The sequence below is a fragment of the Vulpes vulpes genome, chromosome 2, assembly GCF_048418805.1.
Source record: "Vulpes vulpes isolate BD-2025 chromosome 2, VulVul3, whole genome shotgun sequence".
NCBI lineage: Eukaryota > Metazoa > Chordata > Mammalia > Carnivora > Canidae > Vulpes > Vulpes vulpes.
The window spans coordinates 64,094,118-64,115,632 of NC_132781.1; the positions used below are offsets into that span (position 1 = coordinate 64,094,118).

The following is a 21,515-nucleotide window of genomic DNA, read 5'->3' on the forward strand; positions in this document are numbered from 1 at the left end:
ATAAGTAAACATTTTACGTATATATCTTATTTAATCTTTGAATCAACTCTATGAAATAGGATTTATCATCTTCTTTTTACAAAGAGATATGGGATATCAAATAATTTGTCCAAGGTCCAACAGCTAGCAAGTAGCACAGACAAAATTTTAACCTGTGCCTATCGAACCATAAAGCCCATGTCCAATGTGAGCCATTCCATTCCGCTGCTGAAACTTTGCATTTGCCTGAACCACAGAAGTTGCTGGAGGCTTCTCTGGCCCATGGTTGGTCCTGAAATGGTGTGCGCAGGATGTAGCCAAATGATTCTCTTTCCTTCCACCAAACTAGGTTGTGAGCTATTTCTTACTTCTGCAGTGTTCTTCCTCCCATCTGCATTGCTTTTAATTGTGATCTTGGTTTCCACTTCAAAATATATCCATGGGTTCCATTCTATGCAATCCCTTTCTCTGCTCCTAACATCTCAACAAATTCTCCATTCATTTTCCTCATTTAGCCAAAATAGCTACTGATAAGTAGCACTGTACTCCCTTTCAAAGGAATGGCACTGATGGGCAATGTAGTAACTGTGGTATGTTCTAAGGACTACTATATTTGGATTTATACGTATTAACAAGAGCTCTATCATGAAGCAGTTATGTGCCTGGTCCTTTTCTACATTATCCCATTTCATTTTTTCAATAACACTGTAAATTATTAAAATTGTTCCTGTTTATAGATAAGGAATTGAGGTCAAGAGAGGCTGGTACTTGCTCAAGGCCAGAGGATAGTAAATTTGGGTCTTCTCAAGTGCTTCCTTACACCATGCTGCGTCCCACCTAAAACTACAGAAGTCACAGAAATGTGCATTTAAAAGGACCTCCTAAGATCTTTAACAACATCCCTTCCAGAGCAGACATCATGTAGGCAACCTTTTTTTACAACACTTCCTAATCATCCGGTCTTTTGAAATCCTAGCTTTGTCACATACAAATTGGGACCTCTGTGAGCCTCAGAAAGGCTCACCTATCTCATCTCTAAAAGCAATACTACTATTTACCTCACAGTTATTGTGAGGATTTAATGACAGAGTATGTAAAGGTCCTTGACAAACAATAAAGCAATTTACAAATGCTCCCTGAACTTCCTTTATAAGTAAGTTAAACCTGTAGAAAAATTTAAGTCATTGTAAATTGATTCTCCTTTATATGCCACTAATATCATAATGACAAATTTAAATAGAGCAATATATCCACCGCTTTTCCTACCAAGCAAAATTATTTTACATTACCACTAAGACTACGCTTCCAAGACAAGCTTTCCTCAAACTCTTTTGAAAATGGAGGAAAATAATAAACTTTGGAAGAGCTATGGGAAAGTGAATTTCATCTTAAAGGTGTAGTTATATAAAATAATTAAAATAACTTGCAATAGGACTAGCTTTAAATCAATTTTCTTATATGTTTTGTTAAAAATTGTGCATATATTAAAAATGCCAATATAACTATAATAGAAAACGAAGCACTTACTTAACCATTGTTAACTCATTTAATAAAATTATTCAGTTATAGGAAAACGATTATTTAACAATTAAAGAAAAGTTTAACAGTTAAAGGAAAGTTATTGTCAAAACAATAAAATAATCTAGGGAAAAGAAAAAACACATAGCATATGTAACCTGACTTTTATTAGAGCTTTGGTAACTTACTAAACCCAACAAAAAAAATGTTTCAAAACACTTCATAGAAACTATAGATACAATAGGTTAAATTTTATTATCTATAAAATACCAACATGTATGCTCATTTTAAAATGATCCACGGGTATATTACGTCTCTTTATCCATGTAAATGGAAAATTAGCTATCTCTATTTACCTTCTATTTACTTAGCTTTCAAATTCATCTTAGTACATTAATCTTAAAGTCTGACATTTCGAAGATTGTTTCTGTGCTTCTTTCCTTGGCATTCATATGGTTTCCTTTTCTTTTCCAAAGATTTTATTCTAAAAAGCCATAAAAATGTGTGAGCAAATATGTATTTGTGCATGTGTATGCATGCATGCACATGCACAGTATTTGCTTCTTTTTCTAAATTATTATTTCTCTTGATAATGAATATAAATCAAATCAGGACAGAAGGCTCATCCCTTCCTCACCCCCCATTAAGGCAAAAAGGTGAAAATACATCATGTCTTTTTTACTGAAAATGCCCATCTGACTAAATGAAAACACTTAGTGTTTTACTTACAGCCAGTGTCCTTCAAATTGCTTGTGGTGATATGTTTTTTCAGCAAGGATGTCTGGAAAATCAAAGAAATTCAGTTTTCCACCTTCTAAGCTTCTTATATCTCTGAATGATGCAGGCTCAAGAGTTGCCAAATGAGATGGGCAAAGGCTGCCAAATAGGGCTTCCTAGCCAATCTAAAAATAGAAGGTGGTGGTGGGCAGATATACCATTTCTCTCTTGCTCTTTTTCTTTTTTTTCCCCTAAGAGCTAGGTACCATAAACATGGCTTATTCAATAATAAAACAGTACAAAAATAATTATATTCTCTCTTGTCCTGAGATCTAAACATATGTAGTCAGGAAAATTTGTACATTTTGCTAAGAAAGATGAGGAAGTCAGGGCAAAGCTATATTCTGTAATTCTCACAGGAAGGTTTCCATATTCAATTTCCATTTGTTCTGAAAGGAAATCTGACAATAACTTCTGGAATCAAGAATTGCCTTTGTCTTTTTTCTTTCTTGGAGTATCTTGAATAATAACTATTAACATTTGTATGTTTTATAACTTAAGAAGTCTTTTCACTGATTTTGTTTTTGGCCCATTACAACAAGCCTGTGCCTTGGGGAGGTTCTAGCATTACAATTTGAAAAATGAGAAAACTGAGGCTTACAGAAGTTGCAGCTTGCCCAAAGCCATCCTGATAAAAAAGAGGTAGATCTTCTATCTTTGGATTCTACTTTTGTCTCTTACACACACACAAGCACACCCCTCCCTAAAGATTCCAACATAATGGAATTTAACGTTTGAACTTTTGAAGTTTCACACATATATAAGCATGTACAAATATACATATATCAATTATGGGAAAATGTTACAATTTCTCTTAGATTAGAGATCCTTTACAGATGTAAACGTTTTACAAATATGAAAATATGAATTTACTAATTATACTAACTACAAAATTGTAAATTTCTTTAAAGAAATTCATTTTTTAAAATTATTTTCACTATCAAAATTATATACACTTTTGTGTATGCGCTCACTTCAGCAGCATATACAAAAAATTATAGGCATTTAAGTTATCATTTAAGTTTTGTTTGTTTGAAGGTGGGAGCAAATAAACAGCTCAGAAGGAAACACTAATGTGAAAGTTGCTTATCTTTCAGTGGTAGGATTACAGATATTTTTTTCTTATATTTTCTGTACATTCAAATTTCATCTAATCAAGAAATTATGGACTTATTGCATTTTCAAAAATAACTTCGACATAAAAAATTTCTTACAATATACTTTAAAGGAAAAAGCAGGACACAAAATTGAATCAATAGTATCTCAATTTGATAAAAAAGATAAATGTTTGTAGATGCAAGTACCTAAAGCTGGAAGGTAACAGTTTGCTAGGACAGTGTTACTTACCACTGAATGATGGGATCCAGGAGTTCTCTTATTTGAACATCTGTGCAATCTGCAAATTATTTTAATGAGCACATTGTACTTTTATAAAGAAATGGAAAATTTTTAGGTTTATCATCATTTCCAACTGGAAATTAGGTGAAAGTAAAAAAAAAGTCTTAAATTATAAACCAATGGAAAGACATTATATACCCAAATTCTAATTCATAAAAGTTTTGGTTTTATGTCCATTAAGTTAGGTATAGGTATATCTCACTAAATATAAAAGATGTGTGTCAATAAATTTTGTTGATAATCACATACTAGTTTAAAAAACCCTAAATTTATCACTTTCAACATGGAATTCAGGGTTTAGGGTTTGAATGTAAACAAAAGCCCTCCAAAGGTGACAGATACACACTATTGTACAAATTAGGTCTCTCTTTCTCTCTCTATATATATATATGTATATGTATATATGTATACATATGTGCACACACATGAGGATGTATATACAGTGGATGGGTGCAAAGGAGTGGAATTTCTAGTAGACTATATTTTTCTTTACGATTTTCTAGATGGCTTAATTTTCCATATTAAATACTGCTCTAGGACCCATGAAATTAGGAAGGTATTTCTCTCCTTTTCTTTGATTACTTTGTTTGCAATAAAACTGCAGAACAGCAACAGAGACTAAAAGTTTGATTCACTTTCCTTTTGGTCCCTATTAAATAATATCAAGTATTACCCTGGTATTCAGTCCTGCTTCACCAAAGAAGGCATACCAAACCCTTGCAGGAGCATCTGGGTAACAATTTGGGTGCAGGAGGAATTGAGCATTGTCCTTTTTATCACTAACCCAGGGCAGAAATATTAGACTCATAACACTAATCATAATACTCTTTTATTCAGGGGCACCTGAGTGGTTCAGTTGGTTGAGATAATGACTCTTAGTTTTGGCTCAGGTTGTGATCTCAGGCGTCATGGGATTGAGGCCTGTGATGATCTCCCCACTCAGCAGTGAGTGTGCTTCAGGATTCTCTCTCTCTCTCTCTGTCCCTCCACTCACGCTCACTCTCTCTAAAATAAATAAATCTTTAAAAAATATTAATATTCTTATTCAAATAAGAGAAGAGTCATAGACTTCACACTTCTACAAAAATAAAAAGAACAAGGGCAATTTCTTTCTTTTCTTTTTCTTTTTTTTTTTTTTTTAAGATTTTATTTATTTATTCATGAGAGACACACACAGAGAGAGGCAGAGACACAGGCAGAGGGAGAAGCAGGCTCCATGCAGGCAGCCCAATGCAGGACTCGATCCTGGATCCGGGATCACGCCCAGAGCCGAAGGCAGATGTTCAACTGCTGAACCACCCAGGCATCCCACAAGGGCAATTTCTAAACAAATAGACTTTATAATAGATACTGAGAGTTCTGGGTTTTGTTTTGTTTTGTTTGCAACTTATGTTCTAGGAAAGAGCACAAAGAGCCTTCTGCACTTTGCTTGAAAACAATACTTAAAGCCATAGCCTATTAATCTCATCTACTTCCCAAGAGAAGGAAGGTCTCTTGGTGTTAGGGGAATATCAAGCATAAATTTCTCCTGAGAGTTTCCTATAACAAATATTTATTATTTTTTATAATCTGACTACAAAAAGCTAAGCTACTTCTACATTTTAAAATTAGAACTTTTATATTCACATGTGAAAAATTATAGTTTTCTAAACATTAATAAAGACACCAAAAATGTTTATATTCAGCATCACTCAAAAATTAAAATACAGAAATTAAAAATAAAGGAAATGCTAAGAACTTAGGTAGCAATCTAATCCCCTTGACATAGCTTCAAGGTTCCTCAAGGGAAAGAGTAATTCCTAACAATTTAAATGTTCCTTCATCAGACCCTGGTGTGTAGTAGGAAATTAATAAAATATTTTCAGATTGCCTAATTTTCAATGAATTTTTTAGTTTTTATACCAAAGACATTCTCCCAAGAGTCTCAACCACCACTCCAATCCTACTCACCAGAGGCAACCACAAGGTTGGTGAATCTCTCTCTACAGAAGCATATACTATACACACATACCACATATATATGTATGTAAATACACATATAGACAGAGAGAGGTATATACTATCTATAGTAATGGATAGATATAGACTTATCTCTGTAACTACTTATCTATCCATCTATTGAGAGAGAGAGAGAGAAAGAAAGGGGATCATACTATAACTATTCCACTTAAAAAAATACAGTGGATATAGTCATTTGTTTCTAATAATTCCACAAAATTATTAAGTTTCCAGATGCTTTTAGCCACCAAGACACTGAATGAAAACATTTACTGAGAATTGTTCTAAATGCTTTATAGATACTACACATTACACAACTTTATAGGTACATACTACTGCTTATGTCCCTCTTATAGATAAGGAAATTAAAATATATTGCCTGCCTAAGGTTATAATGACTTACCCAAAATTAGACAGTAAGTGACAGGGGCAGGATTAGAAGCCAGCAGTCTGTCTTAGGACCCTGTATTATTTATTTATTTATTTATTTATTTATTTATTTATTTATTTATTTATTTAATTTATAGAGAAACAGGCAAAGGGAGAAGCAGGCACCATGCAGAGAGCCTGAGGTGGGACTTGATCCAGGGTCTCCAGGATCACGACCTGGGCTGCAGGTGGCGCTAAACCGCTGCGCCACCGGGGCTGCCCAGGACCCTGTATTCTTAACCAATATTAACACTGTGATGTTAAAAAATATTATAAATAAATTCTAACTTAATAATGATTGTCGGTGCATACCAGATGCAAACATAACAGGACATGTTTTGGTGTTTAAAAGAGGTTATATATTCAGTCTAGAGTCTGCCATTAGTCAATACATTTGATTTAGCAAAAAACATAAATTTCATTCATATGTATTTCATAAACTTAACGAGAAAAGAGATCTAAGTGTCTTACCATCTTTCATGGCCCAAAGTGGCTTTTTTTGTTTTACTATACATTTTATTCACTAAACTGTCCCCAATGATTTATGGTCATAAACAAACACACATACACACTATATCCAGTCACACAAAAAAGAACCCAAATCATATTTTATATGACTCAAATTCTAAACTCAGATCCAAGAGGGTTTTGAATAATGGCAGAATCTTTGAGATAAACATATAGTCTCTCAAAGTAACTATTCTGAAGAGGACAATATTCAATTGTCTAAGGTCAGTCTGTTAATTATTACTTAACAGATTTATTTCATTAACTAATCCAACAACCAGTTCTTGTCAACCATCAGCAAAATGATAACTTATGCCCATATTGGCTATGCTGTTCCCACATCAGATAGCTAGTATTCTAAGCACTTTATAACATAACAAAATAGCATTTCTATGCCAAGTGGAACATAAATTGTTTTGTAACATTAGCCAATTTCCTAATTTACTCTTTTAGCATAAAGTGATTCTACTCTAGCTGACCATAACAGCAAGGACAAAACTGCAATTTTAGGAGAGGCTTTACCTCTGAATGAACCATGTTAGTTTTAAACTAACGATGATGGTAAAAACAGTACATACACAGACATACTGATATATTCAATACCACCAAAGCACCAGTGTCACCACCAACATTTTGAAGTTATGCCAATTAACATTAAGTGGTGATATATCTCAGGGTGCCTGGGTAGCTCAGTTGGTTAAGCACTCAACTCTTGATTTCAGCTCAGGTCATGATCTCAGGGTTGTGAGCTAGAGCCTGCTTCGGGCTCTGCACTCAGTGGAGAGTCCGCTAGAGATTCTCTCCTCCTCTGTCCCTCCCCCCCTACATGACTGTACCTGCTATCTCCCTCTCTCTCTCAAATAAATAATCTTTTTTTTTTTTAAAGGTGATACATTTCAGAAGATGGATCAATCAAAGACCAGGTTTTGACTACTTTTGTTATCCAATCACTTTCTTGGTCTTGGTTTTGTTAAGCAAATCTTTTTTCCTAGAAAAATAACCATCTGAGTTCCATATAGTTCGAGAGAATAATAAAAATGAATGCATGCTTCTTTGTATACACAAGTGCTAAATAAATGGAAAACAATTTGGCAAGACAGCCCTTCACATAGTCTAATGAGTAAACATTAGAATATTAAATTCCCTATCAACCTGTTAAGCATAATTAACCAAGTACCATTCCATAAAAGAAACAACTGGTATTCCTAAACCGAATATTCAGAGAAGCAGAAGGGAGTTTTATGGTGGACTTTCTTATAGTAAAATAATTCTAACAGGCCTTTTGTTTGCCTATATTTAATCCAAAAGCACATTTCTTCCCCCTACATGTGAACACATAAAATATCAATGAAATATTTATTAATCAATTAATGCTTTTGCCCTGGCAATACAAAAGACCTTTCATCAACTCCTATCTTTTTCCAATGACTCACCATCAAAATAATTTTGCTTGGATTATAGCCAGAGTAGAAGAATCAAGTATATAATGACCTCATGTGGCAAATGACTATAACTACTGATTTAACTATGAAATAACCATGGGCTTTATTAACTACTTTTGTTATCAAATTTTTATTCTTAAATTGCTATTTGAAACAGGCATTAAATACTGCCCATAATTAAGAAAAGAAAAATGACCTTAGATACAAAGAGCAAAGGTTAAAAAAAAAAAAAGAGGCAAAAATAGAGTCACTATTGACTAAATAAAATGACCCCACATGATAAAGTCAAATATTTGGATTCTTGTTTCGCTTTGTTAATTTTTGTGGGATCTTGAGAAATTCTTTAGCCTCTCACATCTGTAAAATGGTGGTAAATTCTGTCTACTACAGACTTGTAAGGCTAGAAGATGGTATATGAAAGGATTTTATAATATCTTAGATGGTACTTTTACCTTACTTATGGTACTTACTATTCTATATATAAAGCATTTTTAAGCTCATGATAAAAACTAAAACAGGGGTTTTAGTTAGGGATCCCTGGGTGGCTCAGTAGTTTGGCGCCTGCCTTTGGCCCAGGGTGTGATCCTGTAGTCCCGGGATCGAGCCCCACATCAGGGTCCCTGCATGGAGCCTGCTTCTCTCTCTCTGTGTGTGTCTCTCATGAATAAATAAATAAAATCTTAAAAAAAAAAAAAAAGAAACCTAAACCAAAAACCAAAGTACTATTACCTAGGTTGACTTCTAAGGGTCACCTTTTATCCTAGTGCAGTGGATACTAACTGGTATAGTATTTATCATATACTAGGCATAGAACTAAAATTAAGTAAATTCAAAGGATAGCCATATTGCTAATAAACTCCCTTGAGGATGGACTTAATTCTTAAAAAACCACACTTCAATATTTATCAATTTAAAACCAGCCAAAGAACTTGGGTGTTAATTTTTTGTGAAATCCCTGAACCAAATCCACATCTTCATTGATAGAATATATCCTGAGAACATCAATATCATATTAAGAATTTATAACTCAGGGCACCTGGGTGGCTCTGTTGGTTAAGCACCTGACTCTTCATCTCAGCTCAGGTCTTGATATCAGGGTCATGAGTTTGAAGCCCCATGCTGGGCTCCAATCCTGGGTGTGGAGGCCACTTAAAAAAATAAAAAAGGAATTTATAAGTCAATAAACATACAATTATAGAGCTGCAGCCACAATAATCTAAATAATGGTGGGAGGAGACTAGGTAAAATTTATTCAAATTTATATTACATATACCTATCCCTCACTTACTGTCTTTATTCCTGAAAGCACGGTCACTAAGGAAAAGGTTTTTTGAAAACTTTTCCCATTAATTTTAATTGGACACATTATATTACATACCAAGATTACATTATATTACATAATATTACATACCATTATACAATATACCAAGATACGAAAAAAAATCAACTGAATAATAAGAACAAGTTTATAACAATAAACAATACAGACTTACATAAAATATATTGTTAAAAAAAGGTTTATTGTACTTGCCAAAGTGGAAAACCTGATGGTGGTGGTTAGTGGAGGAAAGAAATAAAGGAATTATTCTTTGGAAGATAAATTCTGCTTTCTCCCCCATCAATTTTCCACCGTTGGGGGGCTAATAGTTATCTTGCATTCGAACTGCACTTAAAACTTACAACACAACAGAAAAAAAACCCTAAATTTAGGGAACTTCAAAACCTATGGAAATGCCATTGACACATAACAGAATAGAGTCCTAGAAGATGCATCCTGTACATTCTTCTCATTTGATATACCTATACAGAGCAAAATAACCTGATACATAATTCACATTTTCAAAATGATAACCTCTGTATAGAAAATGTTAAGTATATTAGTATGTTTTTGTTTGAGATGGTAATGCTTAAATATTGATTTTTATTGCATTCTTGTTTAGTGTATTTTGGAAAAGAGAAAGCCTTTGTACCCAAGAGCAAAAAGGGTGATTGTCTGTAAGGTGATAGAACTTCCCAAGACATAGCAAAATGGTGTTAACTGAACAGTTCTTATGAGGGAAGACTGGAATTGACATTACTAATCTCAGTACTAATGTATTTCCTAATTAGAGACAAGATTGCAAGAACTACAATGAATAAGGAAAAAAATTAATTGAACTAACTGAAGATGAGAAAAAATTTCATTGTACAAATAAATAAATGAAAAAAAACCTCATAAGGATAGCTTCAAAAAGCCTCCAAAATATTATTAAACCTAAGTAGCTCAGGCCTCCAGGAAACACCAGATTATCCAACTTCAAGACTTAATATAAAGCTAATCAAGACAGTATGGTATTGGCAAAAGAAGAGACAAGCAGATCAATCAAATGATCTTCAACAAAGGACCAAAGGCAATACAATGAAACAAAGGTCATCTTTGGTGCTGCAACAAGTAGGCATTCACATACAAAAAAAAAAAAAAAAAAAAAAAAAAACGTAATCTAGACAATGACCCTACACACTTCACAAAAATTAACTCAAAATGGATCATAGACCTAAATGTAAAATGCATGGTTCTAAAACTCCTAGAAGATAACACAGGAGAAATCTTAGATGACCTTGGGTATGGCAATGACTTTTTAGAAACAACACAAGATATAGGACAAAAAATTAATTAAAAATAAGAAAGTAAGATATAATCCATAAGAGAAATAATTAATAAACTAGACTTCCCTAAAATTTAGAATTTCTGCTTTGTAAAAAACAATGTCAAGAGAATAAGATAGGGACGCCTGGGTGGCTCAGTGGTTGAGCGTCTGCCTTTGGCTCACGTCGTGATCCCAGGGTCTTGGGATCAAGTCTCACATCGGGCTCCCCACAGGGAGCCTGCTTCTCCCTCTGCCTGCATCTCTGCTTCTCTCTGGGTCTCTCATGAATAAATAAATAAGATCTATTAAAAAAAAAGTAAGATAAACCATGGACTGGACTGGGAGAAAAACTTGCAAATGACACATGTGATAAAGGACTGTAATCTAAAGTATATGAACAACTCTTAAAACTCAACCAGAAAACAAACTAATTTAAAAATGGGCAAAAGTCCTTAACAGATACTTCATCAAAGATACACAGATAGCAAATAAATGTTTGAAAAGATGATTGATATTATGTCATCAGGAAACTATAATTTTCTTTGTCTTTCATGTTTTATTTTTTTATAAATTTATTTTTTATTGGTGTTCAATTTGCCAACATAGAGAATAACACCCAGTGCTCATCCCATCAAGTGCCCCCCTCAGTGCCCGTCACCCAGTCACCCCCACCCTCTGCCCACCTCCCCTTCCACCACCCCTAGTTAGAGGAAACTATAAATTAAAATGAGATACAACCATAGACCTATTAGAATGGCCAAAATCTAAACCACTGACAACACCAAGTACTGCCAAAGTTGCCAGGCAGTAGGAATTCACATTCATTACTGGTAGAATAGCAAAATGATACCACCATTTTGGGAGACCATTACAAAGTTTCTTAAAAACCTAAAACACTCTTACCATACAATCCAACAATTGTACTTCTTGGCATTCACCAAGTGACCTGAAAACTTATGTCCACACAAAAATCTACACACAGATGTTTGTAGCAGCTTTATTCATAAATGCCAAAACTTGGAAGCAAGCAAGACGTCCTTCAACAGGAGAGTAGATAACTATGATCCATGGAGACAATAGATTATTCAGTCCTAAAAAAAAAAACCAAGCTATCAAGCCATGAAAAGAAGCCATGGAGGAAAAGAAATGCAAATTACTAGGTGAAAGCCTAACAGAAAAGGCTACATACTAAATGCTTCCAACCATATGACTTTCTGGAAAAAGCAAAACTATGAAGACAATAAAAATATTAGTGGTGGCTAGAGGTTGGATAGGGGTGATGAAGAGAACACAGAGGATTTTGGAGGCAGCAAAACTATTTTGTATTACATTACAGTGGTGGATATATGTCATTATTCATTTGTCAAAACCCACAAATGCACAACACTGAATGAACCTTAATGTAAACTACGTACTTTGAGTGATAATGTGTCAGTGTAGGTTCACTGATTAAAACACATGTACCGGGACGCCTGAATGGCTCAGTGATTGAGCATCTGCCTTTGGCTCAGGGCGTGATCCCAGGGTGCTGGGATCAAGTCCTGCATCAGGCTCTGCACAGGGAGTCTGCTTCTCTCTCTACCTATGTCTCTGCCTCTCTCTCCATGTCTCTTATCAATAAATACATAAAATCTTTAAAAAATGAAATAAAACAAATGTACCACTCTGGTGGTGGATGTTGATAGTGGAAAAGGCCATACAAATATGGGAGAAAAGAGTATAGTGGGAACTCTACTTTCTACTTAATTTGCTATGAACCTAAAAGTGCTCTAAAAAATAAAGTCTATTAAAAAAAGAGAGTGAGAGAGAGATAGGACGGATACAATCCAAATAAGGTCTGTAGTCTAGCATTCTGGAGGTAATAACATTTACATTTTTATATAAAAAGTACTTTGGGACTTTTTCTCCTTTAAAATATGAGAGATCTAATTTTTAGCAGGGTTCAGTATATGTGTTCAGTTTCGGACATAAAAGATGAGACTACTCTGAATGAGGAAATGTCTTGCACAATTAAAATTACCTTATTAAAACAGCGAACAATAAAAATTAGTCCATATATTAGTCCATAAAATTAGTCCTTACATCTGATGTAAGATGATCTCATATGGCAAATAGGATAAAAAAAGATACTGCAGACCACTAGGCTCAATACTCTTGTACCCACCAATGGTACAGCTTTTATTGTGAATCTTAACAAACAAATTTTTAAAGGTTTTTTTCAATTCTACAGATTTTAAAAAGGCATTAAATCAAACATTTCTAGAAGTTACTAAAAATCTCTAAATTATGTCTTCACTTAAAACAGAATCGATGTTATTTATTTAAACCATATTCATAATTTTTCTTCAAAAGTAGGATAAATTTTAATTTTAAAAAGATATAATCATTTCAATGAGTATAGCTCCATCACAGTTCATGAGATTTACACTTATTTACTAAACTAATATTTAGTAAACAAATTCATTTGTATCAAATACAGACAAAAAAAACCCCATACAATATCATGAAATGGTTTCAATATTCGTGGTGAGTATAGGACTTGAGACAAAGTCTCAAGATCAGTGCATCTACAATGTTTAACCTACAAAATTATCATCTTTAATTATCAAAAACACAGAACAAAAAATTACATTTTAAAAAGGAAAATGATAGTTTCAAAGTCAAAGTGACTCTTCTCATTTCAAAAACAGAATTTTTCTAAAACATCAAGTAGAAAGGTTAAATACATAGAAAAACACTGCACACCTTAACTAAGCAAACTTGAGAAAAACCTTTACCTACAGACCTAAAATGAATCCATGCAGAGTTTTAAAAATTACAACTATTCTACCCCCTTGTATTCTTTATTATTACATGTTTCCTAATATATATTTAACAAAAATGATAATATTTTCAAGATACACAATATATAAAAGAGGAAAAAACTGAAGGTATAACCCCTACAGAGAAGCAAAGCAAACTGTGAAGTGAAAAGTGATCATGTTCTCAAAAGTAGAAATGTGTGACTTTCATTTAAGCTTTAAAACAGCAGGCTGTCAGGGTGCCTGGCTGGCTCAGTCAGAAGAGTGTGCAACTCGTGATTTTGGTATTATGAGTTGGAGGCCCACGTTGGGTATAGAAATTACTAAAAAATAAATAAAAACAAAAACAGAAAATAATAATAAAGTAGCAGGCTGCCTAATTAATCCAGACAGTAAGGAAAGCAGGTACGGAAGGAAGTAAGAGCTAGGATAAAAGAGATGATGCATCTAAGAAGATAATCTACCTTGTCTTCAGTTTCTCTTTTGACCTCTCAAGTAAGTATAAAGGTAAAGAAGAGAAACTACTCACTCCCAGTAGAGTCGACAAAAAATAAAATGGAAAAACTTATCCCTTGCTATGTTCCACTAAATTTTTACCAATAAAAATGGAAAGAAACTTAGGGAAAACCATACTTTCACCTCAAACAAATTAAAGGCAATCATATTTTAAACCAATCTTTTAACTATAAGTTTAATATCCACTCTAAGAGAATGGTCTGAGAAAAAAATAGGCAGCTATTTTAAGCTCCATATAAATTGAATCTTTACACTTATCTTTTAAATACAGAAACATGTTATCATTTCCTCTCAAATCTTCTAAAATCCCATGCAAAAAGATAAGTCTCACCCATACCACAAATGTAAAAACAAAAGCAGAATAAAGATTAGTTACTTATAAGATAGGTTATGCCATTACAAAATGGGAACAAAGTCTGACCTGCTCCTTTATTAATGAATTATAGATACATTCATAAATATCAATGAAGTGATTAAATACTAAAGTGGTCTTATCTTCCACATAAATTAAGATGGAAGGAGAGACGCTTGATCAAAAGTATTTAAAATAAAACTTCATAATCCTTTTTTTGGGATTTCTTAAATTCCGCTTTCCAACTTGTAATCGGTGCATTAATTTATTTATATGGCACACACTAACACTTACTACGTAACATTAAAGTTCCCACTTAAGTAACTGTTCACCAGTGAAATAAGAAGCACCAGGGGGAAGAAAAAAAAAGCCAACCTGCCTAGGAAAGTAATAGAAGGGAAAGACAGGAGGAGGCTGGGTCCTTTCATGATGTAGTTCAGCCAGTACTTACTCTGGAACCATCTACCTCCAGACTTCTTGTTGTGAGAGATAATTCGATGTCTTTATTTTTAAAAAGCCAAAAAGAAATGAAATTGCTCATAAACTTTTATACAGAATACATCAAAACAATTTTTTTCTTGGAACAAAAATGGTAAAAAACCTGAGTTTTCTAGAGACTTGTATGAATATTGAGCTATGAAGATACACAAAGCTGAAGTATCTAGAATCACGTGGCTGCCTTTAGTCTTCAGCAAAATCACAAAGTGCTCAAAAATTCTTTGACCTGAGGGGAGGAAATAAATATTAATATAATTCTTGACTAATTTGAAATGTCTAATATCCATCTCTATTTAATAGTATATAACAGCTGAAGACCTCAATTGTACTAAGTAACTCCATCACAAAGCCATAGTATTTATTTTCAAAAGATATATTAATATCTTAGTAGTAAAAGATAAATGACCTAAAATGTCATTACAGGAGTTATTAAGTTTTCATCTAAGATTCATACAGTTCTATAACAGCCATAACACAAATTTCAGTCTCTTTATAATAACATAGACCACTGACACGCAGCTTCAGCACCAAAAGTATTAGAAATTGTGATGGTTTAAACAACTCTGAAAGGTCCAGACATGTAAAATTTATAATACTTCTGAAGCACAAATATGAGTCATGTATACATATCTGTAATGTTAATATGCAAGGAAAGGTCATATAAGTTGTGAATGAACCTAATCAACTAACCAATATCACAATGCAAAAAGATTCTATTCTCTATAAATTCTAGATGACACATAATTCTTCTGAAGAAAGGAAGATTGTTGCCTTGAAATAATATCTTAAAAATACTTATAGTAAAAAAAAATACTTATAGTAATAATGTTACATAATAACAGTAACTACATTTGTTGTAGTAAGCAATGCATAATATATAGAATTGTCAAATAAATATGTTGTACACCGGAAACTATATATCGCATTGTATGTCAGTTACATATTTCAATAAGAAAAAAAGAAAGCCCACTACTAGTATTAATTAAAGGTAAACAATAACATTTATATACGATTCTTAGTCAAAATACATAAGTATTAGATAAAGTTAAAAAGTGGTTTTACAGATTCACTCAGTTAAAATATTGGTTGGCTGTTAGTATTACAATGGCTGATTTAATTGTATTTCATTTAGTTTCATAGTATCATAAATGAATCATATCCTATATATTTTATAAAATATTTTAAAGATTTTATTTATTTGAGAGTGACTGAAAGCATGAGCAGGGGTAAGGGCAGAATGAGAGGGAGAAGCTAATTAACCATAAGAGATTCTTAATCGTAGAAAACAAACTGAAGGTTGCTGGATGGGAGGGGGTGTGGAGGAGGGGGTAACTGGGTGATGGACATTAAGGAAGACGCATGATGTAATGAGCATTGGGTGTTATATAAGACTGATGAGGGATCCCTGGGTGGCGCAGCGGTTTGGCGCCTGCCTTTGGCCCGGGGCGCGATCCTGGAGACCCGGGATCGAATCCCACGTCAGGCTCCCGGTGCATGGAGCCTGCTTCTCCCTCTGACTATGTCTCTGCCTCTCTCTCTCTCTCACTGTGTGCCTATCATAAATAAAAAAATTTAAAAAAAAAAAAAAAAAAAAAAAAAAAAAAAGACTGATGAATCACTGACCTCTACCTCTGAAACCAATAATACATTATATATTAATTAATTAATTTTATTTTTTTTAAAGATTTTATTTATTCATGAGAGACACAGAGAGAAAAGCAGATACACAGAGGGAGAAGCAGGCTCCTTGTAGGGAGCCTGATGCAGGAGTACTCAATCCCAGAACCCTGGGATCAGGACCTGAAGCAAAGGCAGACACTCAACCACTGAGCCATCCAGGTGCCCCAATTAACTGAATTTAAATAAAATTTTTAAAATATTTATTTATTTGAGAGAGAGAGAGAGAGCAAGTGAGCATGAGCAGGGGGAGGGGCAGAAAAAGAGGGAGAAGACTCTCCACTGAGCAGGGAGCCCCATGGTGGGGCTCAATGTTGGGCTTAACCTGAGACTTGATCCCAGGATACCGGGATCATGACTGGAGCTGAAGGCAGACGGTTAATCTACTGAGCCACCCAGGTATCCATATATATCCTATATTTTTAACATCATTATGATACAAAGAGGTCATCTGAATTTTCCAGATACGCTTTACTTTACATATATCATGGGAAAAACAACTATATGAGTAGTTAATAATAAGTGTTGAGATTTTCAAAATTTTTGAGATATATCATTTATGAACGTCACCTTCCTACTATAGTAAATAACAGACATTTTGTGAAGGAGAAAAAAAATCAAATTTCTCTCAAAACTAAACAAACCAAAAAAAATGTGGCTTCATCTTTAGATCTTGGATCATCACTAAGTTAATTAACATGGATAGTAGGATATTTATTATACAATTCCCATTACTATTCTCTCTCAAGTGTACATCAATAGGTTTTCTCCAGTCCCTTTATCAGTACAGGCACCACTCATTAACAGAATATAGTCAGCTCCCAAATATGTAGAAGACAGATTAAGTCTGATTAAGACAATGACTCAATGATCAGGCAATGCCAATTCATCACTGACAAGGTCCCATAGAAAGTCAAAACTAAAAGTCCTTTAATTTCAAGACTTTAATATAAAAATGAATGAAATCTTTATCCTACAACTTCAAGTATCTTTCATACTGAATTAAGTTAAAAAAGATAAATTTAATTTCACAAGTAGTTCATTATTCAAGTACCTAAAGATTGATGATATAGAGAAGAGGGGAAGAAGAAGAAACAGCAGAGGAGAGGAGGGGAGCAAGAACTTTTGTTAATGTGATCATCCCTGTATTACAGATAAAGGGACAGAAGGATAAAAGAACCTCCTCATTTTAGCTAAGGCCACAGAGCTAGAATCTCAAGTTAGGATTAGAATCTAAAGTCTAAATCCCGGGATCCCTGGGTGGTTCGGCGGTTTGGCGCCTGCCTTTGGCCCAGAGCGCGATCCTGGAGACCCGGGATCGAGTCCTGCGTCGGGCTCCCAGCATGGAGCCTGCTTCTCCCTCCTCCTGTGTCTCTGCCTCTCTCTCTCTCTCTCTCTCTCTGTGCCTATCATAAATAAATAAATCTTAAGAAAAAAAAATAATAAAGTCTAAATCCCTCTAAAGCTCTTAACGGTCTCAGTATAATGTTTTCTTTCCTGTTAGAAAATTGTTTTCCCACAAGTCACAACACTTTTCTAGACAAGACAAATGTTAGTCTTTGTATAAATATACCTTTTCAATAAGACCATCGTGTTTGTCTTTAAAGTCTTCATTGATATCCAGAATTAAGATAGGGATTTCTTGTAGAAAATCAAAGTTGGTTCTGTTTTAAAAAGAAAGAGGTGAACAGAATTTTAAAAAGCAATAAAGAAAAAAGAAACACTAAAAACTTATTCTTATACCATCTCTGGAATATCAAAATGTTGTCAATCATTTTATATTAAATTTATTCTGCATTTTATATTAAATTTATTCTGCAAGTACTTTATCTGGAAGCCCCTTCTTCCTTCCCTAGATTTACTACTATATACTAATAATATCTAAAAATCTCAATGTAAAATATATAAAGCTAGGCATTATGACATATAATCCTCAAAAACCAAAATCTTAACATAAAATAAGGAATGTCTGCATTTGAAGATGAGAAAACTTAAAGCTCAGGGAAGCCACTCTGAGGCTCAGAGGATGCCTAACAAGTCAGTCTGGATTTGACCCAAGATCTGACTAATGACAACAAAATCCATGCTCTTAACAACTGTGTTATACAACCTCCTAAGCCTTGATCTAAAAAATAAATTTGAAGTATCTTATCTTAAATTCTCTCTGAAAGAGAGTACCTAAGTAACATACACAGGTATATTTCCTACTTCATCACTTAATTATATGCTATCAATACCACTGGGGAAGATTAGCCATAAAAATTTTAAGGAAATAGGATAGGATCTCATTACAATAAAAAGAATCACAATTGACACCTAATTCTGGTAGATCTTACAATACTAGTTTAAAATAAAAATGGTTGAAAATGAAAATCTGTACACGTTTTAGATTAAATTTTTATTTTAAAGGTCTTTAAATAGTAAATAAGAATAAGGAAGTCTTACTTCAGTGTTCTATGCAGTAGCCAGCTCTCATGCTTATAGTGAAGCTTCTCTAAATATTCAAGAGGAATGCCTTGTTCTTCATTTCTTCCCCGCAAATATATTCTATTCAAGCATTTCTAAAAGCAAACAATAAGAAAGAGGTTAGGGGCAAGGAATAATTATTCTTGCCTGTTGCCGTTAAATTTTTCTTCTCTTGTGTCTCTTGAGTTACACTAGCCAAAATTGCCATTTATTCCTTCTAGAAAGTTGAAATAGTTCATTTTTCCCTTCATGTGCTTTTCAATCATTTGATGACTCTAAACCAAATAGTACTTTTAGAGTAAGTAAACTTATGGGATCCATACTTGAAAAATATTGTACAAAATAAGCTTGGTAAAATGTAAATGCTTCAAAATGTATTATAAATCCTCTTTTCAAATACTTACATGATCCTACAATCAAAAGATATTATAAATAATACTGATGAAATAAAAGTTAGACTTGTGTTAGACTTTAAGATACTGACTATACTTTCTAACAAAATGAAATTATTAGTATTCTTTATGTGCTATATTGACATTTACTATTTTTGTAATTTTTTTAAGATTTTATTTATTTATGAGAAAAAGAGAGAGGCAGAGACATAGGCAGAGGGAGAAGCAGGCTCCCTGCAAGGAGCCCAACATGGAACTCAATCCCAGATCCCAGGATCATGCCCTGAGCGGAAGGCAGACACTTAGCCACTGAGCCACACAGGCGTCCCTATTTTCGTAATTAAAATAAAAAAAATTATTCTCAAAAACAAAAGTAAATTTCAAAATAGATGTTAAATTCAAGCTTCCTTTATATTAAAAAGAACAAAGTCATCACTTGGAATCAGAAACCTGGTTTCTTTAAAAATTCAGCTTCAATAATAGCATAATATTCTTTCAGGCTAGATTCATGACATTTATATTCATCAGAGCCTTCTTTGTGTCTTAGGGAAGACAGGAATAAAAAAAAGAAAAACTGGAATGTAAGCACCAAATCTAGAATTTAATAAATATAAGCTCTTATTTAGGTTAGCTTTATGAAAGGCATCCACTTGGTCTTCCTGGATTCATTACATAACTTCATATATAAGTAAGAACAGTTATATTATAACCGATCACGAAAGGCACATTTTTAAGTAAGCTCCCTTAACTGAAAATGGAAAGAGCCCTCTAAGTCTCTTCTCAACTAAAGCTGCTATCCAGTCCAAGCCATGAACAGACATAAAAGATTTCTTGAAACAGACCTCCATCAACTTTGCAATTCATTCACAAATATTTGCTGAGCTCCTACTATGTATCTAGGTCCTGTTCTAGGCAATGGAAATCCAACAGTAATTAAAATACCCCGTCTCACACCAAGATGCCTATACTCTAGCAGTCACTCAAGCAAAATTTCAATCTAGCTGTAACACGTAAAAGACTTTGCAAAAGTTAGGAAGAAATAATGAAGAACAAAACTGAGGAAGTACAAAGAAAGACCTAAAAAGAGCAACTTGCCAAATCTGGGTTTCTACTTTGCTGACAAAGAGAATGCTTCTATCTCCACAGATATGAGTTTCTAATTTGGATGTGAGAGGTAGAGAGTAAGGGAGTGGAGTTCAACTAAACTGCCCTCACTGCGTGCCACCAAAAGGATTTCTAAATATTAAATTGTCAATGGAGCAAGCAAATTTTTATTGAGTCTCACCTCTGGAGTGGCTCGAAGATAAATGATTCCATCCAGTTCCAGGCTTTGGCCAAATTGGTGATTCATCCAGTCATGCCAGTCTTGATAAATTGTCCACTCTGTTTCATTCATGCACTCAGATTCATACAGATTAGCTGCAAAGACATACCTGAAAGAGAGTCTATATCAACACATAATTCCTTTCCAAAAAACACAAAGAAACAGAAAAGAGAAAGTAAATCTACTAAATGGACATGGAACATTCTCCCAAGATCCATGGCAGATAATGCCTTAGACAGCAGAAAAAAATCAACAGAATATCTCCAACTACAGGAAATATGTTCTTTGCCAGCAGTTCTCAAAAATGTAGTTTAAGGACCCCTGGTAGTCCCCAAGATCTTCTCAAGGGTTCCATGAGAGGCCAGATTACTGTATATGCTATACTTCAACCAAAAGAACATGGCACACAGATGAATACAGAAGCATAAATGAGAACCCAGCTGTCTCCTATTAAGTCAGACATTAAAGAGATTTGCAAAAATATAAAATGATCCTCCTCACTAATTCTTTTGTTTTGAAAAATATAACTTTACAAGTATGTTATTTATGCTAATATGTAATAGGTTTATTATTACTAATTTTAAATAAATTAGTAAATGTTCTTTATATTTCTCAATCTTAATTTTTAATAACATAAATATCAATAAGACACAAAGCTCTTGGGCTCTTCAATAATTATTAAAATGAAAAGGGATCCTGAGACCAAAGTTTGAGAACATTTGTTCTGAGCCAACTCTAGCTTAAAAGAATCTTTGCATAAGCAGGGTAACTCTAGGATCAAAAATCCCCCCCTTAGAGATTTTTGATCTTGCTG

At 33.7% G+C, this 21,515-nt stretch overlaps 2 protein-coding genes across 3 annotated transcripts in view; both read right to left on the minus strand.

The window, feature by feature from the left end:
- The window catches only part of SLC4A4 (solute carrier family 4 member 4), a 424,139-nt gene extending 421,771 nt beyond the window's left edge, over window positions 1-2,368 (minus strand). The window contains exon 1 of the mRNA XM_072748813.1: window positions 2,227-2,368. The gene's annotated coding sequence lies outside the window, so the exon portion shown is untranslated. The remainder of the gene's footprint in view (window positions 1-2,226) is intronic.
- Window positions 2,369-12,820: 10,452 nt separating this feature from the next.
- DCK (deoxycytidine kinase) overlaps window positions 12,821-21,515 on the minus strand; it is a 31,210-nt gene continuing 22,515 nt past the window's right edge. For both annotated transcript variants that reach the window (XM_072748835.1, XM_026003505.2), the window contains exons 4-7: window positions 20,663-20,810; window positions 18,965-19,080; window positions 18,093-18,183; window positions 12,821-15,068 (exon numbers count right to left, since the gene is read on the minus strand). In XM_072748835.1, the coding sequence (XP_072604936.1) occupies window positions 15,042-15,068; window positions 18,093-18,183; window positions 18,965-19,080; window positions 20,663-20,810 (382 nt within the window). In that variant the 3' untranslated portion in view covers window positions 12,821-15,041. The remainder of the gene's footprint in view (window positions 15,069-18,092; window positions 18,184-18,964; window positions 19,081-20,662; window positions 20,811-21,515) is intronic.